The sequence below is a fragment of the Equus przewalskii genome, chromosome 6 (genome assembly GCF_037783145.1).
Source record: "Equus przewalskii isolate Varuska chromosome 6, EquPr2, whole genome shotgun sequence".
Lineage (NCBI taxonomy): Eukaryota > Metazoa > Chordata > Mammalia > Perissodactyla > Equidae > Equus > Equus przewalskii.
Genome location: NC_091836.1, coordinates 12,137,156 through 12,164,163, shown reverse-complemented (window position 1 = coordinate 12,164,163; position 27,008 = coordinate 12,137,156). Strand labels below are relative to the sequence as shown.

At 37.3% G+C, this 27,008-nt stretch overlaps 1 protein-coding gene across 4 annotated transcripts in view; it reads left to right on the top strand.

The window, feature by feature from the left end:
• Window positions 1–4,997: 4,997 nt before the first annotated feature.
• TRPC6 (transient receptor potential cation channel subfamily C member 6) overlaps window positions 4,998–27,008 on the top strand; it is a 121,605-nt gene continuing 99,594 nt past the window's right edge. For all 4 annotated transcript variants that reach the window (XM_008531129.2, XM_070623020.1, XM_070623018.1 and 1 more), the window contains exon 1: window positions 4,998–5,918. In XM_008531129.2, coding sequence (XP_008529351.2) covers window positions 5,749–5,918 — 170 coding nt within the window. In that variant the 5' untranslated portion in view covers window positions 4,998–5,748. The remainder of the gene's footprint in view (window positions 5,919–27,008) is intronic.

Genomic DNA, 27,008 nt, shown 5'->3' with positions numbered 1-27,008 from the left:
ACGGAGAGTTCCTTTACAATGTAAATGTCTCTTACAAAGGGTAAGTAAATTCCACTTTTCAGTTGCTTTCCTGTCTGCAAAGGAACCAGCCTCAAATAATCATCATGCCAAAGAGACATATTGGGGTGGCCAATTCCAGGTCCCCACAACATATATAAGTTTTTGCTTTTATTAGTCAATTCTATAAATTTTTCCTTTATTATTTCAGCTTTTGGTGAATGCTTAGGGTGGCGTTATCCACCTTAAGATTATATATGTTTATTTTAAAATTCTGTCTGTATCTCTTTCTAGTAGGTTTTATGGTTTTTAAAATTATATTCAACTTCTTAATGCATTCCATTTATTTTGGCAAAGGTGGAGACAGAAATCTCTTACTCAATTCCATTTATTCAATATTCCTCATTTTTCCTATTGAATTAAGATGTATTCTTTATCATATTATAAAATCTTTTATATACTGAAGTCTTTGACTGAACTTTCTATTATATTCTTTTAACAATTCTATTTTGTGGATACTAATCTATTTATTGTGGTTTTTCTAAATCATTTAATATTTTACAGAGCAAGTTCCACTCATTGTTTTTTAAAAGTGAATTTTCTTGCTTTTGTCACATTTGTTCTTAGAAAAAATAAATAGTAGAGAAAACCTGTCCCTAAAGGGGAAGACAATATTGAAAATACTACATTCTACCCAAACTAATCTATAAGTTTAATACCAGTTTCGTCAAACATCAATAAAATGCATTGTATAATTTGATGTAGGCCTTTGCTCATTTTAAAATTAGATCTTAGTAAAGCTTTATAATTTTCTTTGGATAGGTTTTACAATTCTTGGTTAAATATATTTCTATTTATTTGATATTTTATAGCTTTTATAATATTTTGACTGGCTATTGCTGGTATATAAGAAAATGATAATCTAACACCATTAGAAACACATTTCCTACTTCTCAATCTAATAATTTTCAGTTAAAAATCCTGTATTTTTTTACAGTAGATAATTAAATCATCTGTAAACTAACAGGTTTATATTCTTTTTTGAATTTCTTTGTCTTATTTACCATGATTTATTAAGCTTATTATGGAAGTTCTTAGCCAATGAATAATAGTAATGATAGTAACATCTTTATTTTACTCTTTACATTGATGGAAGCATTTCTGCTATTTCTCCATGTTGGTTTTATCTGAAATAGGTCTTCTTTGCTATGTTGAAGATGTAGTGTTATTCTCAGTTTACTAAGCTTTTTATAAAAAAATAAATCAGGAATTGATGTTGAGTTTTATCAACTGTGCATTTTGGATCCGTGGAGATGATGATTAATTTTTTACTTTTAGCCTTTTTCTTAAAGGATCTTCGTGTTCATTTAATTTACCATAGATACATTCATTCGCTTTATAGCATATGTGGAAAATTTGGGTCCAGGCTGCATTGGAACATGTCCAGTGATAGGAAACTAACTACCTATAAGGCAGCTCCGTCCATTCTGTTAGGTCTCTGATTACTGACCCTGAGTGACACTGATCTATACATCAACAGTCTTCTCAACAGTCTTTTGACTAATTACGAAACACTCCTCTGTCATCCAGTCCATATTTTTCAATCTTGCTGACAAATATATTTCATGATGCCTTTAGCCAATAGTTTACTGGAAGCATTCTAATAATTCCATCAAAAGAGAAGTTAATTTAGTCCAGCAGGACTTGTTCTAAGTGAAACCATGGTAATCCCAAGTGCTTACAAAATACTCACATGATAATATTAGAATTTTGGACATCTAGGTTAGGCATAAATTAAAGCAAAAATTAAAATAGTAATCTATCTGTTTCTAATGTTTAATATAATAGAGCTTTAGCTGCAGCAGAGATATTAAATATAACTATTATAATCCCTTTACTTTAAAAATTAAGAAATTGAGATTCAAAGATCTGGTAGCACCCACACTGTTTCAATCAAATCAGAATTTACAGAGTATCTTCATTCATAGAAGATCAGGCCTTCTGAAGCTTCTAGGGTGTCCCCCCCACTCCCCACCCCACCCCCACTCCCTACCCCCACATACCATCCTCGCCCCCCTGCTGTGGATTCTACATGTGTTAGGAATCAGGGCTCAGTGTCTCCATGCTTTAAATTATCCAGATGAATTCCTGACTAAACTATTATTTGTAGCTGTCAGCCAACTAGCCCAAACTGCTTTTCCCAGAAAAGCTCTTGTGTCAGTGGTTTTGCCACCAGCAACAGCATCTTGTAATCTGCAGCTGCCCTGAGCCTCACATGTAATGCCTTCTTAGCTGCTTCTTGAATCATTAAGTATCTAATAATGTTTTCTCAACCTTTTTTCCCTGATGCCAGTGGCAATTTTGTTCTCTTTCCCTTTGAACTCCTAGCCTGAGACCTTCCAGAGGGCAACCCTTTTTCTTTACTCGTTTTTCCCCAATTGACTTTTCAAAATACTGTGTTGTAATAATTATACCAGTTTTTGCAAAAATCAGTGAATCAAACAAACAGTGCAGATATGTATGAGATGAACGTCTTCTCCTTAATGGCATCCCCTCTACCCCCACCCAGACACACAGCTTACCTTCATCCCCACGTCTCGGAGTCACAACCGAGCATTCTTTATTATTTTAATTACCATAAACATACTATGCAAACATACATAGCATAAAATTGTCTAGCAATCTTAAACTCTGTGAGAACTATACTTTCTTCACTCATCCAACAATTTTTTACTTTTTCACTTTTTCACTTTCTTCATTCACCTTTCATCATTACTCCAGATCTCCTCAACACTGCCATACTTGATTAAAAAATAATTGGTTGAGAAGTTGTTTTTGTCTTGCTGCATATTTTTATTTATTTAATTAATTAATTAATTTATTTATTTGAGGAAGGTTAGCCCTGAGGTAACATCTGTGACCAATCCTCCTTTTTTTGCTGAGGAAGACTGGCCCTGAGTTAACATCTGTGGCCATCTTCCTCTACTTTATATGTAGGACGCCTGCCACAGCCTGGCTTGACAAGCGATGGGTAGGTCTGCACCTGGGATCTGAACCGGTGAATCCCAGGCCACCGAAGCGAAAAGTGCGAACTTAACTGCTGTGCCAGGGGGCTGGCCCTCACTGTGTTTTTTAATGTAATTGAAGAGATAAAATTGCATAGATAAGCATAAAATGCAGAAAGTTAGGGATTGAGGGGTCCTCAGTAACTATATATACTTGCTTACTGATTAATAAATGAGGCGGAAACATTAAATGTCTTCTCTGAAATCACAGTTTCAGTTAGAGGAATGGTTAGAACAAGAATCTAGGCTTTCAGACTTCCAACCTAATGCTCTCTCCACTCCATCATATCATAAGCTCTTTCAGAGTCTTCTAATCCTTTGTATACTACCTTCCCCCTCCTGGGGAAATGTCCTGGGGATTTATTGGTCCAGTACTAATTATATTTTTAATAATAAAGAAAAGCATGTTTTATCTTGCAAAATGATAAATTGATGTCACATTATAAGCAATAATTTTTTCAGTGTGAAAATTGCTACCTGAGAATGAAAAACAGTGTTAGGAGAAAAGGCACAAACAGCTTAACTAACTATAACAACAACAAAATAAATTCTGTCTCAATTTTTGTTTTTTAAGTTAAAGACTAACACTTCAACTAACACCATCAGTCTTTTCTAACTTTGATTTAGCTCATAGAATCAGAGGCAGGTCAAAAAATTTGAATATTATTTTCCCCACTAAATTGTTTCCTATACTTGATGTTCTCAATAGATTACTTTGACACTACTTAAACTAAACATTTATTAACTAATTCACTCAAGCATCAGAGCTGTTGAGTTCTTACAGATAGCAACTGCCTCAAACAAATGAATTTCAAGCAGAGTACCTTATTGCTCTGTGTAATTACTAGGGAATAATAAGAATTTTAAATCATGGCTCTACATGTTGAGAGACCAAAAAAGGAGATTCTTAAAGCAGGAATAATATACTTCAGAATGATTGAGGCTGGTTTTTCAGGGTAAATGTCCTTTTCGTGGCCAAGAATGTTTTCTTACGTTTTTTCTAGACTTCATCTATCCATCTATTCATTCATTCCACATACCTGGGCCAAATACAGAACTAGGCCCTCAGGATACAATGGTTCCCGTCCTCTGAGCTTTAGTTCTTAGTGTACTGGCAAAGTAAAAAGCTCTAAATTTATAACCTGTTTCCCATTCTATCAAGTTGATTGCTTTTGCTCACACTCCCAATGTTCATTTCATTGTCCACCTGTTCATGGGAAGCAAAGGTACCTTTACTGATAGAATCTCAGACAGTCTGGCTTTCTTCCGCTCAATTACAGTGGGCTTCTGACCTTTTCACATCTGGCTCCTTGCCGTACACATCTCCACTTAACTAGCACCTCCTTGAAAAGGCCTCTCATATCTACCTAATCTTAACAGTCAGTCTGCCAGTTACTATCACATCAATCTCTTATTTTCACTGTTGCCTCTGTCTCTGATACTCTCACATTTACTTGTTTAATCTCTGTCTCCCTCTCTTCCATGAAAGCTCTGTGAAGGCAGATGGGAGCCCTATCTGGCTAGTTTGCCTCTAAATCCTAAAATAGTGCTTGGCACACAGTCGGTATTGATTAAATACTTGTTGAATGAATGAATGGATTTCTAATTGACTACTGCTTGAACTGCTACAGAGACTGATTCATCCTTGTGGAGAAGTTTTCACGTCTCACGTGTGTGAAGATTAAATAGGAATTTAAAACTAAGTCTTAAAATTAAAAACAGTTTGGAAACGTGGGAAACATCTGGCAGAGAAATAATTCCGGTATTTGCAGCGATGGAAGGAAAGTTTTTCTCTAAAGTAAGCAGTTGTTGGCCTCTATCGGTATCATCAGAAAATGCTTGCCTATTTTTGTTGGTTTGCTCAGGAATTGGGAACATCTGGCAATGGGAACATAGAACGCTATTCATTTTAAAGTCAAGAGTTGTAATAAATTTAGGGGCTGGGAATGGGAGAAAAAAATGCCCTAAGAAAATGAAGGCAGTCTGAAGAGAGGCTCTTGTCTCCTTTAAAGAACACCTTTCCTTGGTTCTTCAAGAGTGTTACTTAAGGGACGCTTCCTAGAAAGTTCTTAATTTGTATGGTTTCTAAATAAGAGACTCTTAGGGCTGAAAAAAAAAAAAAAGAAGAAGAAGAAGAAGTGCGTGTGCGGCTCCGCCCAGTTTAGGTTCATCCTGGCCTTGAAAGTTGTGGCTGCAGGACAGACTTGGCTGCTGCCTCCTAGAACGTCGTTCCGATCCCTTTAAAGGTGGGATCATGACGAGGATGCGGGGGAAGAAGGCGGGAGCCGAGGGCTAGAGAGTGTCGGTTGACATAGTAACTCTTCAGCTCCGTCTCCCTTGCTCTCCGCTCTCAGGCTCCGCTGCCACCCGCCGCCCCGCCTGTGCTCGCTCGGCCAGGGAGCCCCGGCCACCTCTTCGCGGGGTCCCCTCGGCCGGACGCGCTAAAGTCAAGGTTCCTTTGGTGACCTCCCTAAGTGGTTACTTCTCCCCGGGACAGGGTGGGAGCCACTCGCGGAGCTCAAACGGCCGGGCGCCCGCAACCCCTGCCTCACCCTCGTTCCCTGGGCACTAGTCTGCCCCGGGCCAGTCCAGCGGGTGACGGGGACCCCTCCGCACCGGGTCCCCACTGGAACTGCCAACGCACCTCCCCCAGGAGCAGGACCTTGGCCAGTCGGGCGTTCCCGCCATGAACCAGAGTCCAGCGTTCGGGCCCCGGAGAGGCGGCTCTCCCCGGGTCGCGGCCGGGGCCGGCGCGCGACGCAACGAGAGCCAGGACTATCTGCTCATGGACTCGGAGCTGGGAGACGACGGCTGCCCACAGCCTCCGCTGCCTCCCTACGGCTACTACCCGTCCTTGTAAGTGCGGGTGCCGCGGGCAGGCTGGGCGCAGGCTGCGCGGCGGGAAGCTGTGCGCCTGCAGGAGGGTATGAGCCAGGTCCGCGCGCGCGTCTGAACACGCGTGTGTCCCTCCAAGGGCCGCGCGAGCCTAGGCTGGGACCCGAGTTTGCGGAGGGGCGCGCGTGGGTCTAGGTTTGCTCCTGATGAGCACACACAGGGATGTTTGTCCACCAGAGTGAGACCGCAGGGTACCAACATTACTACAGGTGATCAGGTGTCTGGTCAATTTCTTCACTTCGGATGTCCCCCGCGCCCTCAAAGAGACCCAGTGTTGCTGCGCCAAAGGCATGGTCTGGGCAGGGGATTGATTCAAATTTGTGACTCCGTGGCTCGGCCTACGTGGGAGAGATGACTAGAGCTCCAAGGGTCCGTGATGCTGCCTCGGTGGGCCCGGAGAACTGGAGAACCCTCGCGCCCAGGCCGTCTTATATGCTTTGCCTGCCTTAGCCCTTCAGGTGGCGCGCACAGGTCCCCCGGCTGCCAGACAGCGGGAAAGTTCGAAGGTGTGCGTGGGAGGGGGTGGACTTGCCCCCGGGATATCCTCTGCCTCGCCTCCGGGTCACCTGGTTAAGTCAGGGAAATAGAACCTCTAGGCGTCCCCCACCCGCAGCGCGAAGCTTTTTACCAAGGGGGTCCAGCGGAGATGAGCCTGTTAAGTGTGAGAGCTGGGAGACTGCATGAATCCAGGAGCAAGGGGGGTCGAGGTCGTTTGTAGTGGACTCCGAGTAACCACAGAGATTTTATTTAAGAATCTGGAGTTTGGGTGTGAGAGCGGGCAGAAGGCGGAATAAGGGAGAAGTCTCCTCTCCCCTACACGTCTGGGACCACACGTGCAGCTGGCAGATAGCATTTCTGCCACTTAGCCCCTTTACTTGATTAGGCAGTCTGGTTTCCTGACACGTCACATCCATCTACGTGCTGTTTCCTCAGTAGCAGTTCTGTAAGCAGCTCTAGAGGTGGGGGGGTTTCCGACCCCACTGGCTACTGGCAGACGTTCATGATGGATGGGTGCACCCTCTGATCCCTGATCAGGGCTGCCCAGCGTCAAGGCCTGCTGTGGTTCTCTTTCACAGTGAGAGGCGAGCCCTAGGAAATGGTGCATCTTTCCCCAAGATAAGAGGAAAAAGTTGGGACTGGTTCAATTAGTCTATATTCTGTACAATTGGAAGGCATTTACTATTACTTATCTTTTTTAAAAAAAATTAAAATGTATTTTACATACCATAAAATTTACCCATTTAAGTTGTACAGTTCAGTGGTGTTTAATATATCCACAAAGTTGTAAAACCATCACCACTATCTAATTCCCTGACATTTTAATTACCCCCAAAAGAAATCTTGTACTTGACCTTAAATTAGAAAATATTTCTATATCTTATGGTACAGAGCTTCTCAGACTTTAATGGGCATGTGAATTACCTGGGGATCTTGTTAAAATGCAGATTCTGATTCAGTAGGGCCTAGGTACAGCCTAAGATTCTGCATTTCTAACAATCTCTGAGACGGTTTTTTGAGGCTGCTAGTCCATAGACCACACTCTGAGTAGCAAAGAGATATATGCCAAGAAAAAAAAAAAAGAAAAATAAATGGATCCTGAATATTCTGAATACAGCTATTTTTGAATTTGGTTTGAGGGTCTATATGTAAGCCATAGATGGACTTTTTATTGGCATAGACTTGAGATCTACTAAGCTCGAGGGTTATATGTTTGTTAATGGTACCTGCAGCTAAATTCAGCAACTTAAGAAAGCTGTACTGCTTTTCTAAAATTAGGCCCTCCCATAAACAGAATATCTTCTTTTTTATTTTTATCACCTGATCACTTGTTACTGTGTCTGTGGGAGAAATAATTTGGTTTTTAAAACTTGTGGTTATATATTAATGGTGAGAGAGACTAAATAAATGAATAATTCCAAGTTGTCCTGAAAATTTTCCCCAATGCTTTCTTCCAATGTGGTTTACTATCTTATTGATTTGTCTAGCTCTTTACATTATCTATTATTTAGAGAATATATATTTTTTCTCTTAGGTCAGGAATCTCAGACCATTCTTTCTAGATAGACCTGAGCCGCAGAGAGATGAACAGAAATATTTTAATGTGCTTCAATTCATAATGAGCACCCCCAGTGTCATGTCAGAGGTACTATAATAAATTTAAGAGTGAGCCATGTTTCAGAATGAGAGTTTGGTCTTGTCTGAATCTATTATTTCAAAAAGGTTCTGTAGTTACTTACCATCACTGTTTATTCTAGCAAGATTTGTGTTTTTTCCAGTTGAATAATCAAGTAACTGAAAAATTTTAACCAATAAACAACAGTACTTCACACCTATGATGTCTGAGAAGGAGCTCAAGAAGCTACTTCCTGCTGATGGGGAGTACAAATAAGCTCTTTTCTATGCTTTTGACTTGTGGTTTAAATTATTTCATGTATTTTCCCAGGTGTATTATTTGTCAAAGTGGCAATCACTAATACACTCTAGCTATGAGTATTGCCATTTTCTCAAATCATTGAAATGTTTCCCTTTTATAAGATTGCAAATTTTTGCAAGTTGTCGTTTCTGTGGGATAAATTCTATGACTCTTGCTAAAAAATTCAATTTCATGGTTCACTTATGTAGAAAGGTTTTTACATATATTTGTGAGATTTTTACTACTGAAAATTGTGGCAAATTATTTTGTTTGAGAGCAGGTACGTATTCTCAGGCCTTACTAGTGTAAGCAGTAACATTTTGAAAAGGTGTTTAGAAGAAAAAGACTCAAATTCTCTCTTTTTCCAATTTTTAAATGGAAATCAATTAATATGCTCAATTGTGGTCAGTTTGTAATGGTGATTAGCAAGAAATGGTTCATGTTCTGCCAGGATCCTAGGAGATATATCAGAGAGTTTCTTCATTTAGAACTTAAAAATATGTCTCCAGTTTATCACTTCTGAACATGAGGAAGAATTCAGGACACAAAAAAACAATGTTGAGGGTTTCTGAATTCTCAAGATCTGATACATAGTCCAACAAAACTTTCTCCTTGGGAAGGCCTAATTGATTAAATAATTTTGAGTAATGAAACAGTAAACCATAAACTAAATCTTTGGCAATATATAGACTGAGATAATCTAAAAAAATTATGATTGCAAACACCTAGCAATACCAGATAAAATATTTAAGATGATTATAAAACATTATCCAATTCTGCAAAAAATAAAAGGAATTACCATGTGCCCAATGCAAAGAAGTTAAAAGCCAGAGTATAGCCTGTGAACTGATGCTTTGGTTGCCCGGGATTATGCATCTGAGTGACCAAGGAGGTTGGAGTCTGACATCCATGTGAGAGAGAGAGAAGCTAAGACCTTGGCCCCAGATAAGGCAGAGAGTTGAAACTGAGACATCCTTGCCCCTGCATAAAACCAGGATCCTTATTTTAATGAAAAGTTAGGCTAGAAAAATATGCCACCAGCACAGAGTGAGAACGAGAAACTTTGTTAGTAAGAGGAAAAGAAGTCTCCCTCTAAGAATTTCATTCGTTGAGCCTGCATGTCATGTGTGTTTTTGTTTTTGCTTTAGCTTTTTTACACTACCTAGCTGACCTAGAAATCATGAAGGTGAAAAATACCTCTGAGCTCCCTTGTGTTTATAAGAATGAAACACATAACTGTTCTGAAAGGATAATATCAACCAACTAGACTGCCGTGGATTTTCAAGAAAACTGTAAGCCCTGCTAAAGAAATGCTCACAATAATACATAAAAAAACACACAAACGGGGCTGGCCCCGTGGCCGAGCGGTTAAGTTCGCGTGCTCCGCTGCAGGCGGCCCAGTGTTTCGTTGGTTCGGATCCTGGGCGCGGACATGACACTGCTCATCAAACCACGCTGAGGCGGCGTCCCACATGCCACAACTAGAAGGACCCACGACAAAGAATATACAACTATGTACCGGGGGGCTTTGGGGAGAAAAAGGAAAAAATAAAATCTTTAAAAAAAAAAAAAAAAAAAAAAAAAAACACACAAGGAAACAATCAACCAAGAATGAGAGTCAGCAGATGATGTAATCCATGAGAGAGAGTCAGCATAAGACATAACAGTAGTATTAGGTCCTTAAGAGGTTGAGATAATATAACAACATGAAAGAGAAAATAAAATGAGTATGTATAAAATCTTGGAAATATATCAGAAGAAATCAAACCCTAAGAAAAGAATATGACATAAAAAAAACAAATAGAAAATCTGTAAATGACAATATAATTTTGAAATAAAAACTCAGTTGAAGGGTTAAATGCAGATTAGCCATAGCATAATTGATGATAATACTCAGAATGCAGAGACATAAAGAAAAAGAAAATGTCAACATTATTGAGTCATGGAGCAAGAAAGTAGGAGTTCCAGAAGGAAAATGTACAGAGAACTGGGGAGAGGCAACGTTTGAATGGTAAGGGGTGATGATTTTCCAGAAATGATGAATTCTCATGTTTATGAAGTGCAGCAATAGTGGTGTAATACAGAAAAATAAGCCCATTTAAATATATTGTATTGAAATTGCAGAACCCTATAGATGAGAGGAAATATTAAAAATGAACCAAAATACAAGGGATTTGAATAAGTAAGATTTAAAATTCAAAGCATATGCACTCAAAATCTATCTTGATACCTAGGTGATGCAATGTGTGGCTTGTGAAAACTGTGATTCTTGTTTTGCATAAAGGCATTGTTCACTGCCTAGTTAGTAATGTAATGTTTTATACAGAGCTGGTGCTCTACTGCTCATAGCAACTCTTTAAACAAAGATGGACAAGAAGGGAGTCCTGTTTAAAGGGTGACTTATCATTGAATCACACGCTTGGGAGAAACTCAAAGAGATTCTTAGTTCTATCCTTTATTTCACATGACACAAACAAAAATGACTTTTTTGTTATGGGTCATGGATCCTTTAAAAGTTTTTATTGACTTCAGGATGGTTTTGGATAAAACCCATCTCTGAACCCTAGGACCCAGACATTGAATCCTGATTTAAGAGAGGTAATCTAGTGTCAGAGAACACAGATAAATAAAACTCCCCAAATACAGCCTTCTTTTCTCCAGGCAAAATAAAATGTGTCTTCAACACATTTATGTATAGATAAGGGAATGAAAAATTTAGACTGCAGTCCAGAAAGTGTTTTCTGACATTAATTGCTGATAGGGCACACCACACTCTTGAAGAAATTTAAGACTAAAGTTAGAGTACAGACTCAGGCATATGAATCATATTAAATTTTTATATACTTGTTATCTCTCCCTCATTTTTGCCTCCATGTGTCTGATAAATAGGTGTAGTCAAACATCTGTTATGCTTTTACACTTATTTGTTCACATATCTCTTTCCCTTTGCTAGACTACAAGCCTATAGAAGTCTGGCTATCCTTCATCCCTCTGCACTTAGCGTAGCGTCTAGCAAAGAGAAAGTACTAATTAATTTATTCCTTAACAAAGACATGATCATCTCCTCAATATTTGTTCTAATAAGGGATAAACTGATTCCAGCCCCTTTCATGAAATAGCTTTTGAGTCCTCTGAGTTAGGCAAAAGGGTGGATGTCCGCATAGAAGGAGATACCCATATCTTATAGTCCAGCTGCCTGTGCACTGAGATTCACCTTCTTCAGGGAACCTGTCACTAATCACTGCTGCCACTACCAGTCTGCTCTCCTTTTAGCTCTCTAGCCCCAGGCTCTTTACTTCAAGTTCCCTCTGCTCACCTGGAATGAAGATATGTTTATCAACACCTATCAAATGCTCAGGGATAGCCAAAGAGAATTAACATACAGAGAAAAATTCCTGGCTGGCTATTACTGCTCTTCCAGCTCATTCATGGAGTTTCCTAAGGACTGACCCCTGTCTAGCCCCAGGGTTCATCCAATTTTCAGAAAGTATTCTTCCCTCCCCTCCTCAGACTGCCCTCAAACATCTAGCCCTGAATAGTCAGTTCTAGCCCAGACAGGTGAAGGAAAACCCTTCCTCCACTTTATCCAGTGTAAGATATGCCTTTCGAACTCTATCTCTTTTTCTAGGATCTCCTTCTTTCCTGGATCATTGACATCAGGTATGTCCACTCCTTTAAGCAAAGACCCCACCACTTACCCAGAGAGGTGTGGCTTCACTCTCCCGCCCTAAAGGGGGAGTCACATCAGAATACGACCATCCAGCAGCAGCATATAAGGGATTTCCAAATAAAATCAAGGGGCTCATTTCCTTATAAGAACATATTTATCAAATGATAAAATCAATCAAAGTGAGCAAGTGTGATATCATGATTTCTTATACATACATAGTAGTTTATAATTCAGAGAGAATCCTAGTATCTATTATGTTCTTTGAAATAACATCTGCAACTATAAAGCAAGGACCTGGACTTTGGTTAAGGGTTTGCAGTTCTGAAGCTGCCTCCAGGATAAAAACAAGTGTGAAAATCTCTGCTTCCCCTTTCTCTTTAAGGAACCAACATCTCCCCCAGCCACTGGGATTAATGGTAGTTCTCTTTTAATTGACCACTTTGGAGGTTTGTGTTCTGCATGACGGAATCACCTATTTTGTTTCCCAAACTCCTCTGACTTGAAGTAATCACCATCAGCTGATAACAAATTATTATCATGAAACATTTTTCTTAGGAGGTCGACATTGTAGGTTGTGGAGTTCTTGCCAGATGTGCTGAAATGCCTACATTTATTCTGTAACAGAATATTTGTTCACCTCTAGGAAGACATTCTATAATTTTTTTTCTCTAGACAGTTATGTTCCTTGAGTTACAAGAAGTAACTTCGTAAGGCAATTCATCTTTGCCTCTTAGAAAGTAAATTATAAAAGGAAAACATTTTCTTGAGTCCATTCTTGTTTTTCTCCCTCTTTCATAAAAAATGCTAAATATAATTGGATGCAGTTGGATAAAATTACCATTTGTGATTGCTCTTTGTTTAGGAATCTTCTGCTTGCTTTTAGTACATGAAGAAGTGCTCATCTATATGCCAAATCTCAATTAAACTTTGACATCTAAAATGTGGTATGCTATTCAAAACTCTTAAGCCATTGGAATTGTTTGCATCACATTTCTTATGGAATTTCTGTTTGGAGCAGCATATAGAAGCGAATGTTACAGATACCCAAGCAACATATATGATTGCAACATAACTGTTCTCTACCTAATTCAGGTACTCAGCCAGGACAGAGAGGAGAAATGATGTTAACTGGAGTTATTTACAGTTCAGTGCAAGTTGCTGTTTCTGTAGAGGACTAATCTAAAATATTTACATATATTTGAGGAGACTAACATTTTTTGAATACCTATGCTGTAGCAGGTTCTTTTCCAGTTGTCATACAAATGTAATTTGCTCGTCAGAGCAGCCACTTGGCTATTTTTAATGTCCATTTTATAAATGACGATGCTGAAATTTAGAGATGTTAAGCAACGTTCAGACAATTACACAGCTGGTAAGTTGTCAAGTGGACAAAAACCAATGCGTCTTATATAGTGCAGGCTGAAACAACTGGACAGAAGGATTGGCAGGTCACACAAAGTCCGCTGCTCTCTCAGAACCCTATAGAATCATGCTTGTACCCAGCACAGCTGGTTACATGGTGGGGTGTGCTCTTGGAGAGCACACTTATCATTCCTTCTCTTCTCCTTTCATAGGTATTTGAGAAGACATGGTTGGCTCTGACCTCCTGAACCAAGATTCCTTGTGCCTTGCTCATTATATCTAAGTTATACTCTGGGTGTGGGGAACAGACAGGAAGAAGGATTATAAATAGCAGTAATAAATGTGTTTAACCTCCGTCTTCTCTTTCTATTGGACTCTTAACCACCTTTGAAGGTCAAGCTTTATACTCCTCTTCTTCTTTCACTAATTCACTAATCTATTTATTCATTTTTCTTTTATGAGATTATGTCCAGTAATAATAAAAATAATAGCTAGGTTTATTAGGGACTTCTATGTGCCAGGCCCTCCCCTGTAAGTATTTATAGGTGTTATAAATACCTATAAATATGCTTTATAGGTAGTAACTCATTTAACACTTATAACAAATCTATGATATATCATGTTTATAATCCTCATTTTACTGATAAGAAAGAAAAAAATGCCACAGCAAAGAGAGGTTAAGGGGCCACCTGTTGGCGCAGCGGTTAAGTGCGCACGTTCCGCTTTGGCAGCCTGGGGTTTGCTGGTTCGGATCCCGGGTGTAGACATGGCACCACTTGGCATGCCATGCTGTGGTAGGCGTCCCACATATAAAGTAGAGGAAGATGGGCACGGATGTTAGCTCAGGGCCAGTCTTCCTCAGCAAAAAGAGGAGGATTGGCAGCAGTTAGCTCAGTGCTAATCTTTCCCCCTCCCCCAAGAAAAGAGAGGTTAAGTGACTTGCCAAAGATAACACAGCTAGTAGTTGACAGAAATGAGAAGAAAGAAAGGAAGCAGCAGAAGATTCTGTTTTATCATCTATCTTGATAAATAATGAAACTTGGTTTGGAAAACCTGCCAATTTTTGTTGCCAAAGAAAGATTATGTATGTACCAAACTAAATAATTGGTAGATTACTTACTAATTTTACCAAGTGGTCTACAAACTGATCCTAAATCTTTCAAGATTCCAAAAGATGAGGCTTTCTTTTGCTCTTCATTTCTCTCTATCATGCGGATGAAATTGCCTCGATGCTACAATGCTGTTTGTATCAGAAACACTGACGTGACTCAAATGGTAGTGTGAAACCAGAGATTTCATTGCAGGATATGCATAATCTTAAAAAGCATTTTACGTGATATTTATCTGAAAGTGTATATTGCCAGAAGTCAATTACAGTGTGGATAGTCATGGTGAGATTGATTGCCTATTCAAGGGAGATTTCATGTTTCGGTTACAGCAGCTCTGGTTTACAGCACAAAGAGCATTTTGTCCGGACATGTAGTGGGTCAGCACAAAACCTTTGCACAAAACTTGGAAGAGTTCTCTTCATGGGAATTGCTAACAAAATTATCTTGAGAGTTATAATAAGAATTGGAAATAACATGATTTCTAAAGCTCTTTTTAAAATTCTTTTAGGCAGTTAAACTAATATAGATAAAACTAATTTTTATTGTTACTATATTAACCTCCTTGAAACAGAATTTTGCATTGAATAGGTTGAAGGTGGCAGTGATAGCTCTGAGAAGCCCATCCTTGGGCAGTGCAATCCTACCACGCAGGAAGATGTTTTCTGCAGGACTCCTTTTCTTGGAGGGGCATTCAGGGCCAGACACTGTAGTCCATCTTGAAGGATGCATTGATTTCTTTCAACAAATGTTTGTTTAAGCTCCTTTGATGTGACAGACATCATATTTGGGAAGCATGAACACTATATTTCATTGAGTCTAAGGTTCTATCAATTGTAACCTGCCCTGATATTTTATATACCTTCAAAAAACAAGCAAAAAAAAAAGTGTTATCAATTAAACTATACCTTAGATTTTTATTTTACACCTTTTGAAGCAGCTCTTTGTATTTAATTAGACATAGATTTGGGTCATATATAACTGTTATGCACATATGAAAAAAGAAAATCTAAACAAGATAAATTTGGCAAAGGTATTCCTAACGCTTCTTTACATTCAGAGATGAACTTTTCTGAGTCACTTTTCCACTCAGAATTTTCAGTGCCCATGTTTTTCCACACAACGTTGTCCTGTGTGTGAAAAAAAACATTGGTGGTGCAGCATTTCCTTAAAGAATCCAAAGAAAGTGTGATAGACCCGAAGCTTTTGGCGCTAGGCAGTTAAACTGACTTTGCAACTATATAGAGCTAGCCCATTTGGACTAACGTTTCTGAATGTTGCTAAACAGATCCGATTTACCACTGTTCATTGTGTGTACCGTCCCCTCCCCAACACACACCTCCATGTCCATACACACACGTATTTATTTCTCAGGCTTGAAAGCAATGCTTCGCTATGGTTTCCAAGATTTATTTTTGAGCCACTGTCATCCATTCTGAAACTCTGGATGCCACCTCTTTTAATGCTTGTACAGGCACTGGCAATGAAAACCATGTCATGATAATGACTGACACTTGACTGGCAGCAATTGCAAGAAGACTTAGGCGATAAGACATGTTCTATTCCAGAGAAGTTAGAAGGGGAGAAATATGTGCCTTAGAATCAATGAAATATGGTGCTTGGTGTGCTAGAGTTAGGGTAAATGAGACAGAAGATGAGACATGAAAGGTTACAAGGCAGATGATATCCTTTACGATCTGTCCAGAATTTAGGAGGTTGGTTTGAATTTTATTCTCTAGTTGACTTTAAAACACATATAAAACCATGTCAGTCTTTTGCTTTGTTTATGTTAGCTTATTTGATCCTCACAGCAAACTCTCAGGTGTGATAGGTTAAATTATTTCCACTTGTAAATGAGTAAACAGAAGATCAGAAAGATAAAGTAACTTGCCTAAGAATTTATGGCTCTCAAGCAGCTGGGCCAGTGCTTGAGCTCATATCTGGCTGTTTTCTTGAGCTTGTGTTTGTTTGCTTTTGACCCTCACTGTCTGTACCTCTTCCCCTCCAGTGGAATGGCAGCTCCATGAGGGCAGGGATCTAGTCTGTAAACAGTGACTAGCATTTGGTAGGGACTCAATAAATGTTTGCTGGGTGAATGAATCAACATCTGTCTTACACAAAGTAATTTCAGTGGATTGGCCTTATCTCTAAAATTGCTTTCTCTCGGGACCTCATATGGTTTTGCTAAACTTTGCCTTTAGGGTACCATGTTTTCGTCTTAGCCTTTTCAGAAATACTACAATATTCTTGCAGCTTAGGTTAGTTAATGGATTCTGAGAGCTTTGTGGTATATACTTGATTCCTAAAATGGTGCTTGTTAAATATTTTTAAATAACCCTACAAACAAGAAAATATGAACATAAACTATTTCATTTTTTACATCATGTTGATAGAACACCCATGAGGATTTATCTTTTTTTTATGTTACTAGAATGACAAGAGGAAGGGCGCTTGAATCTTTATTTAAGTTGAAAGAATTTGTGAAAACTGAACTTCCTGAGATCAAAGCTCATTACATCCAGGAAAGTCTTAAATGCTTAAATGAAATAATCCAATTTAAAATCAAGAAAGTGAGAAAAGAATGGTTAAGTGAAAATGGTCTAAAAGTTACATATTATTGATAACGTAACTTTGATTTGGACCAAGTTGTGCTTGGGCAAACTTTACAGCCAAAGTTATTTAGTTGATTTTCATTGTAACCTATCTCCTAGAAATTAGATAAATTATTATCAAATTTTATTACATTCCTCCTTCATCCTGGAGAGGCTTAGAAATTATCTTCATCCTCCATCTTTTTTTTTTTTTTCCGAGGAAGATTAGCCCTCAGCTCGCATCCGCCACCAATCCTCCTCTATTTTTGCTGAGGAAGATTGACCCTGTGCTAACATCTGTGCCCATCTTCCTCTACTTTATATGCGGGATTCCTGCCACAGCATGGCTTGACAAGCAGTGCATAGGTGCACGCCTATATCCAAACCTGCGAACCCCAGGCCACCAAAGTGGAGCGTATGAACTTAGCCGCTGGGCTACCGGGCAGGCTCCTTCCTCCCCCTTCTTATGTGCAAGAGTCTGTTATACCCTCACTAGAAAACTATAGGGAGAGATATTACTAAAGGAAGAGTGTTGCACATTAGTGATGTAAATACAGAAAATATTAGCAGCCTCTTGTCTAAATGTGTACACCAGATAATGGGGATTAAAACATGTTTTAATCAGTTCTTTGCAAATCTGGTTATATATCAGAATCATGATTTTTAAAAATACAGTTTCCCGGGGCTGGCCCCGTGGCCGAGTGGTTAAGTTCGCGCGCTCCGCTGCAGGCGGCCCAGTGTTTCGTTAGTTCGAATCCTGGGCGCGGACATGGCACTGCTCATCAGACCACGCTGAGGCAGCGTCCCACATGCCACAACTAGAAGAACCCACAATGAAGAATACACAACTATGTACCGGGGGGGCTTTGGGGAGAAAAAGGAAAAAATAAAAATCTTAAAAAAAAAAAAAAAATATATATATATATATATATATATATATATAGTTTCCCTAAGAATTATCAGAGTCCACATAAATCAGAATTTCTGGGAGTATGGTCTAGGAATAATATTAAAAAAAATTTCCCAGATGATTCTAATATATGGCCAGTTTAGGAAATCTGTTTCAGCTACTTTAGATTGACTATGAAAACCAGAGTAAGGAACTAAACCCAATTTCAATCAAGAAAACCATTACCATGTATTCATCCAGGAACAAAAACATGAGATGAAAAAATTCATTTTTCTACCTAGGACCCAATGATAAGATGTTTTCAGTTAAATTGGGAAATAGTGTATGTAATTCACCAAATTCTCGTCAAATACCTGTTATATACGTGATGCTATTCCTGGTATAGTTTATCAAGAATATGATGGGTCTATATGTTATGCTTGTTAAGATGTCAGGATTGTAATGTGTTGTTTTATGACGAAGTATATGAGAAAAACTACCTTCTGGTTTATTTCTTAAGTAAAAACACAAGGCAATGGGGCCGGCCCAGTGGCACAGCGGTTAAGTTTGCACGCTCTGTTTTGATGGCCTGGGGTTTGCCGGTTTGGATCCTGGGTGTGGACCTACATACTGCTTGTCAAGCCATGCTGTGGCAGGCGTCCTACATATAAAGTAGAGGAAGATGGCCACAGATGTTAGCTCAGGGCCAATTTCCCTCAAAAAAACAACAACAAAAACCCACAGTGCAATAATTTTATATTTAAGCTAGAGGATAAAGCAATTTGTTTGAGTTTTATTTTTATCTTAATGTTGACCTCCTTTCTGATTTGGATTATCCCTAATTTCATAAAATATGGAGGAAGTTTGTCCTTTTTCAAATCACCCAAGATTTTATGGGGTAAAATTTTCTCAAAGCATGAAAACTTTGCTATTAAATGAGCTTATTATTACTTAACTGGGTTTCTTTTTCTGAATATTATGAGGTTTTGAAAAATTCTTTTGAAATTCTGCCTGCAATGATACAGTGGAATAGATAACCTTGGAAGTCATCCTATTACAAAATAACTAGATTCTGCATAAAACATATTTCTGTGTTTGTAGGAAGTAAGGGAAATTACCAACCCAACCCCTGTGTGTACACATGCAAACACAAACATACAAATCATAGGCTGCTATCAGAGCAGCAGTGAACAGCAAGCTTTCTTGAAAGGCAAATTTCCTTAACTCAAGTGCTGATATCAGCATTGTGGTCAGGACATTCTGCCTTGGACCTAAGACTCCTCGATTAATTTTGATCTCCTAGGTTCTCTAGAAACTGGTAATCTTTGATTGTGAGTGTGTATTTAATTTATCTTTAATATATAAGAAAGCAGCCATCATGAGTGGGAGTCAGCAGAAATAACAAGCAAGATATAAAACCCCTAAGGTCTTCAACATAAGGATTAAAGATAAGAACATAAAATGACTTTGTACGAATTATATAAAGATGGAATCTCAAAAGTGAACAAGCAAAAGTAAACTATGAAAAATAAGCAAGCACACTGAAAAAAATAACAAACAACAATACAACTTTCAGAAATAGAAAAATTACTGTTGAAATAAAAAGATCAATGGATCAGAGTTATTTTTGGAAAATTAAGTACAGATAGAAATAAAATTAGTCATCTGCAAGATAGATACTAAGAAGTTTCTCAAAATGCAAAACAGAAAAATAAGGAATGTAAAATATGAGACAGGTTAAGAGATTTGGAGGCCAGAATTGGAAAGACCAGATTACATATATTAAAAGTCTCATTAGCGAAGAATAAAGAGAAAGCAATTGAGGAAATAAGTGGAAAACTAATGGCTAAGTCTTTTTCAGAGTTGATAAAATATATGAAGCTACAGAAAGAGGAGCCAAAACACAGGATAAATAAGAGAAATAAAGAGAAATCCACACTTATATAAAAGGAACGGAAACTACATTGCACCAAATTCATTAAAAAGATCTTATAAGTAGCCAGAGAGAAAAATAAAGATCACCTACCAAGGAAAGAAAATTTTCTTTCAGCAAACTTCTCAACAGCAACAATGAAAGACAGAAGATAGCAGAATAATATGTTTAAAGTCATATTAATATTTTGTATTCAGGAACACTCTCTTTCAAGAAAGAGTTTGAAATAAAGATGTTTTCAGGGGGAAAAATCAAGAGTTTATTACCAACATAGCTACATGAAAAGCATTTGTAAAGGATATACTGATGGAAACATATCCTAGGAGGATGATCTGAGATATGAAAGGAATAGGAGCAAGGAGATTGATAAATATGTGGGTAACATCAAATAACTATTCTCCAATAATATAATAATAATGTCTAATTTGTGAATTTAGAAAAGAGGACAGAAATAAAATTCTGAACAATTTCAAAACGAAAAATAGATGGTAGAAACAAGCCCATATATATCAGTTAAAATAATAAATATAAGCTGACTAAATTTCCTGGGGAAAAAAACAGAGATTTACAGGATAGATTTTTCTTAATCCAGCTATTTTTTTAACCCAGCTATTTTTTATTTAAATATAAGACATACCTAAAATGCAAGAACATGAAAAAACTGGACATCAAGAGAGGGAAAAAGATATATCTGGCAAACACAAAGAGAAACTGAGTAGGCATAATAACAGCAAATCAAAAAAATTCTTTAAAATAAAAATCATTAGTGGGGAAATAGAAGACCACTACAAAATAATAAAAGATATAACTCATCTGGAAGGCATAAAAGCTAAAAATTTGCATATTCATAAAAAAGCCTTAAAAATATAAAGCTAAGATAAAAGGAACTGTACAAGCAATATTGACAAATCTATCATTATAGTGGTAAATCTCAACTTTTGATAGGTTGAGCAAGTAAAAAAGTTTTTAAATAAGGAAAACTTAACAGTTAAGTTATCTTTATTGGACACGATTTATTGGACATATAGAGCATCTGGCTGTTTAAAGAATATCCACTTTATTCACGCACATGTGAAACATTAAAATTTGTGGAGATTTGTTTCGTGGTCTAGCAGACATAAATTTTAGTAAAAGAATATGTGCCTATGGGTCACTTCATGGCTGAGCGGCCACTTTGGTGGCCCAGGGTTTTGCTGGTTTGGATCCTGGGTGTGGACATGACACCACTCACCAAGCCATGCTGAGGCAGCATCCCACATAGCACAACCAGAGGCACTCACAACTAGAACATACTACTATGTGCCGGGGGGCTTTGAGAAGAAGAAGAAGAAGAAAAAAAGAAGATTGGCAACAGATATTAGCTCAGGTGCCAATCTTTAAAAAAAAAAGTAATAATATGTGCCTAATAGATTATCTGATCACAGTATGATTGAACTAGAGATGAATAACAAAAATAAACAATTTTCATAAATTTAAAAATTATACGTATACGTATACATTTCATGGATCAAAGAAGAAATCATAGAAATTTTAAAATATTTAAAATTAAATTACTATGAAAATATTACATAACAAATTGTGATAGTGGCACTGAGATTGGCACTTAGCCATAAATGCTTAAGTTAGAGAAAACAAGCATTAGAAAATAATTTTTTACTTTTGTAATGTCATTTCTTTCTTTGTGTTAATTTTTTTCTCTGCTTTCTCTTTTCATAAGCTGTACACTTAGCTAATGAATAAAGTTAACACAGTACAATAGTGGAGATCAACCAATACAAAAGTTTATTCTTTTCAAAAACTGAATAAGTAGAAAAGACTGGTAAGACTCATCCAGAAAAGAGAATTCACCAATAACTAATATTAAACATGAAAAATAGACATATTTACAGGCATCTTAATTATTAAAAAAGTAATAATAAATAATGATACAGAGAACATAACAGGTATCAGACGTTGGAAAGTTATGTAATATGACCAAATTTATGCCGAAAATTTGAAAATTCAAGACACAGTGGTCAATTTTTAGAATAATAGAACTTATTGAAATTGGCTCAAAAAGATATAGAAAGTCTCAATAGTCTTATAACTATTAGAGAAATTTAATCAGTATATAAAAATCCTCTCATAAAGAAAAGACAGGCCCAGAGAGTTTTATAAATAACTTTTAACAAATTTCCTAAAGAAAGATCACTTTAATCTCACACAAACTCTTACAAGGAAACCATTGTAACCACAATACACAGTCTAAAATAGGAGTCTAAAGAGGGAAATTTATAAGACAGTGTCATCCACCAACATAAATGCAAAAATTTCAGGACAAAATATTAGTTAACCAAATCCAGCTCTTAGGCTATGAAATTCGTCATATCAATAACTTAAAAGAGAAAAGATATATGATCATCTTGAAAGATATAGAAAAGCATTTGATGAATTTCAATATTAATTCACTACAAAACTCAATGAAATAGGAATCTCCCCAAATCTATGAGGAAATATTTTTAATAGTGAAATATTGGACACATTCTATTTAAATTCAAAAACAAGAGTGCCCACATCACTGCTTCTATAATCATGTCCTAGAGCCTTAAATCACAGAAGGAAAGAAGAAGAAATAAAAATGATGTTTGTAAAGGAAGAAATTGTTATTCGTATAAGATTGTCTACATAGTAAAGCCTTAAAATTCTGTAGACAAATTATTAGAAATAATGAGAGTTTAGCAACTTGTGAATAAGATCAATATATAAAATTAAGTAAAATTCATTTATATCAGCAATTAATTGTTAGAAATCACCATACAAATAATATTTGCAGAAAAAACAAAATTTAAGATCATTGGGAATAAATCTTGCAAAAACGTGCATGACTCTGAAGGAATAAAATTTCAAATTCTATTGAAAGACATTAAAGAATGTTTGTATAAATGCAAATATATACCATCTTCACAAATATTAAAACTCGATATTTTAAAGATGTCAGTTTTCAGGGCTTTTTTCCTAATTGATCTATAAATTCAACCCCAATTTCAATAAAAATTGCAAGACTTTTTCTTTCTCGAAGATTGGTAATTGATCCTAATAGTTACACAGATGAGCAAAGAAGTAAATTACAGCCAATGCACTAATGAAGAATCATCTGGAGGGACTTGTCTTATCAAATATCAGAATACATTGTAGGGTTATAACAGTTAAGCCAGCGTGATATTGTTGTGATAGTAGACTAATTGATTGAATCAAATTTATATGAAAGAGGTGGCTGATTGATTTTTCATTAAGTGGTACTGGGGAAATTGGATATCCATATGGAGGGAAAAAAAGCAGAAATTGGATCTCTACCTTATATTTTACACAAAAATCCATTCCAGATGAATTTTAATTTAAAAGGCAAAACATCTGCTTTTATTTTCTTCTAAATAGTTTAATGACTTTGGCATAGAAATGGATCCTTAGGACAAAAAATCACAAAACACAAATTATAAAATTGATAAATTTACTACATAAAAATTAAGAAACTCTATTTATCAAAAGATATCATAAATAGAAAAGACTAGAGACTGGAAGAAGATGCTGACAACATCTAAAATACTGACAACTTATAAATTCCTGAAAAATGGGCAAAGACACAGCTTTCTCACAGCAGCAGAAGCAGAAACAACTAATAATTACCTATCATGTTAATAATCTAGAAAATGCCAAAACAATCACCAAGAGATATCATTTGATAACCACCAAAATGACAAAAATAAATGAGCTTGATAATCAAGTATCTGTGATGATGTAGATCAGTGGAAAACCTTATACCCAGCTGGTGGGAGTATACACCAAAGGGGTACAATTTCATTAGGAAAAAATTTGGCAAAACTTAGTAACGGTGAAGATAAGACTGTCTTATAACCCAATAGTTTCACTTCTTGGCATATACCTAAGGCAGTGGTCTTGATGACATTCAAGTTACCCTAGAAGAATATTAAAAAATATATACCACCACACATCTTTAAGTTAACATCTGAAGTTTTTCATCATGAGTTTAAATCGTTTCAATATATGGTGAAAATTAACATCGCTTTTTAGATTATATTTCATTAAATCTAAATGCTAGCGATGTAATATTCATTACTATTAATTTAAAAACACACAAGCTCTTCTTTAATTAACATATTTTCTTACTTCTTTTTACTGAAAATCTCCATGTAACTTAACCATCATGTTACACATATTTTTTCTTGAAATCTTTTTATTGATGACCCTGTGAAAGTTTCCTGAAACAAAAGAAAACATATAAAATTTAAAAATTAAGAAAAATTCTTCTGAATTATTATTACAATTAATAATTACAACAACAACAACAATAATAGGTAACACACAGAGCATTTCCTGTGTGCCAGGTACAATTCTAAGCACTTCACATATATTAACTCATTTAATGTTTACAATAATCCTAAGAGTAACTTATATGATTATCTGCATTTCACAGATGAGGAATTTGAGGCACGGGGAGATTAAGTTCCTCTCTCTGGATTTCATGGCTAGTAAGTAGTGTGTTCAGGATTGGATCTGAGACATTTTGGCTCCAGATTTCAGACTTTTTTGGATCAAAACCACATACATTTTGGTCAGTAATTGTTTATTTACTAATTATTAGAAACGCATCTCTTTAAAAGATGGATGGGGAGACCGTTGGTGCTTTGATTAAAAGAGGCTTAGTTTGAACTTTGGGACATTTATTTAATGTTCAAGAGGCTCTACATATTAGGACAATGCTATGAATGGGTGAGGGTCATGCTTTTTCTTTGTAAAGTGAGCGAAGGGAGACTGTGAAATGGGAGGTGGGAAAGGAGAGCCAGTGATACTACGTGACTACAGGAGTATTCTAAGGGGAGTTTTAGGAAAGAATACTCATGGATACGGAGGACTTGAAAATAGATTTCAGTAAAACTATTTCTGTCCTTGTACGTCTTGCAGAGACTTGCTGTGCTCCACGGGACGGGTTCTCCGGTTTAAAGATTGTTGCCCTAGAGAAGGGCTTCTCAGAGTGTGTGCCCCAGTGTCACCTGAGAACTTGCTAGGAATCCAGATCATCAGGCCCTACCCCAGACCTACTGAATCAGAAACTCTGAGGGTGGAGTCCAGCAAACTGTTTTAACAGGCTCTCCACGTGATTATAATACATGCTAAAATGTGAGAGCCACTGCCCAAGAGAAATTCTTACCCATGTGCCCAGGGTGTACATACAGGAATGTTCAAAACAGCATTATTTCTAATATTGAACACTCATGAAACATTCCTAATAAGAAATTTTAGGCTACCTGTAAGTGTGCCCAGGTCAGAAAACAGATTCACAGCAGAGGATATTAGCATAGCCTGAACCACTAAATTAGCCTCACGTTAGATTCTTTATGGGGTAAGGGCAGGACAAGTTTCTCAGAATCTTGCAGAGTGTGTGTGGACATTCTCCATTTCTGTAGTTCTGTGTGGTAAACATATAACCCTGTTTTCTCCCAGGCCATCTTTTCCTCACTTTAAATGTACAAGTGGAAAATGGAGCAATAAAGGAAAAGCATTAATATGAAACTAGCTGGACCATTCCCAGGCAAAAGGTTGAAGGGGTCCAATCTGCCCTAGCCTTTGCTTTGTGTCCTTTTCACACTCACCTGCCCCTCATGCTGTGCTCCACTTACCTGGTTTTGCCCGAAGCCTCAGTCTCCTCCTATCCTGTAATGTTTTCCTACGTAAAATCTACTCACCCTTTGAATCGCCTTAAAATTCATTTTCCTGATACATCAGCCCCACCTCCACCCTTGTAGGCACACGGGGACAAACACATGCACATATGCAGTAGTATCCTTGGCACTTTATACAGCATCTGGTGCAGAGGGAGCCCTCAATTGACTGCCTGACTCAACACATTGTTGTCCTTATTCTGTTCTCTTGGGTCTCTGTTATTGTTATTATTATTTTCATAATTATCAGTTTCTAATGCACTAGAACTTTCTGCAATGGTGCAAGTGTTCTCTATCTGCTCTGTCCAATATGACAGACACAGGTTTTAAGCATTTGACACGTGATTAGTACAACTGAGGAACTGAAATCTTAGTTTAATTTAATTTTAATTTTTAATTAAAATGTAAATTGCTACATGTGGCTAGGGGCTACTGTATTGGACAGTGCTGTTCTAACACTTTTACACAGATTGGTTTTCCAGATTCCCGGCAAAGGAAACATTAATAAAGAACATACTGTGTGCCAGGCAATATCCTAAGCATTTTACACGTATAACTCACTTAAGTCTCACTCAAATAACTCTGTGAGGAAAGGTAACAGACATGCTTGCAGTTTAAGATGACACTTTTAAAATAAAATTCTCTCCTAATGATGACTTGATGGGAAAATCAGCAGAACCTATAGGATCTTATTTGGAATTTACATTCTCTATTTAATTTGTTCCTGTTTATGTTTAAGTTTTTTTTTGTTTGTTTCTTTAAGTGGAAAGGAAAGATGATGGTCAATTTTAAACGTTAAAAGTTCAAAATTTGCTTTGTTAAAATAAAACTAAATGTTTATGCATAAAAAGTGGGGGGTTTTTGTTTATATAGATTTTTTATGAAGTTGTCTATGTGACCTTTCACAACCACTCAAATGGAGTATTCTGTATTTTACCATAAATATCCGGAAGGCACAGCCTATCTTTATTTTTATTATTTTTTCCCTCTGAGCCACTGCTAACGCTCAGTGCATCCCAGCGCATCCTCTCCTGCCTCTCCCTCAGGCCCTGCACCTACTGCCCCCTCCCCCCCCACCGATGTCACATATTCGTTCTCTGCAGGCTCCAACTACGCCCTGGTTGCTTTCCCCGGAAACTACACACTCCACTCACGTGGATTGTTACATGCATTTTACAGATTAGGAAATGTAAGCCAAGACATCTAAAGTAACTTTCCCGAAGTCGCATAGGTAATTGGCAGAGGCAGGATTCAAACCCAAACCATACCAATTGATTCCAGAGTCTATATTCTAAATCCTTACTCTACACCTTCTTAGATAAGGTATTTTTAATATCCACTTCCTATATCAAATTCCAAAGGGTCAGAAA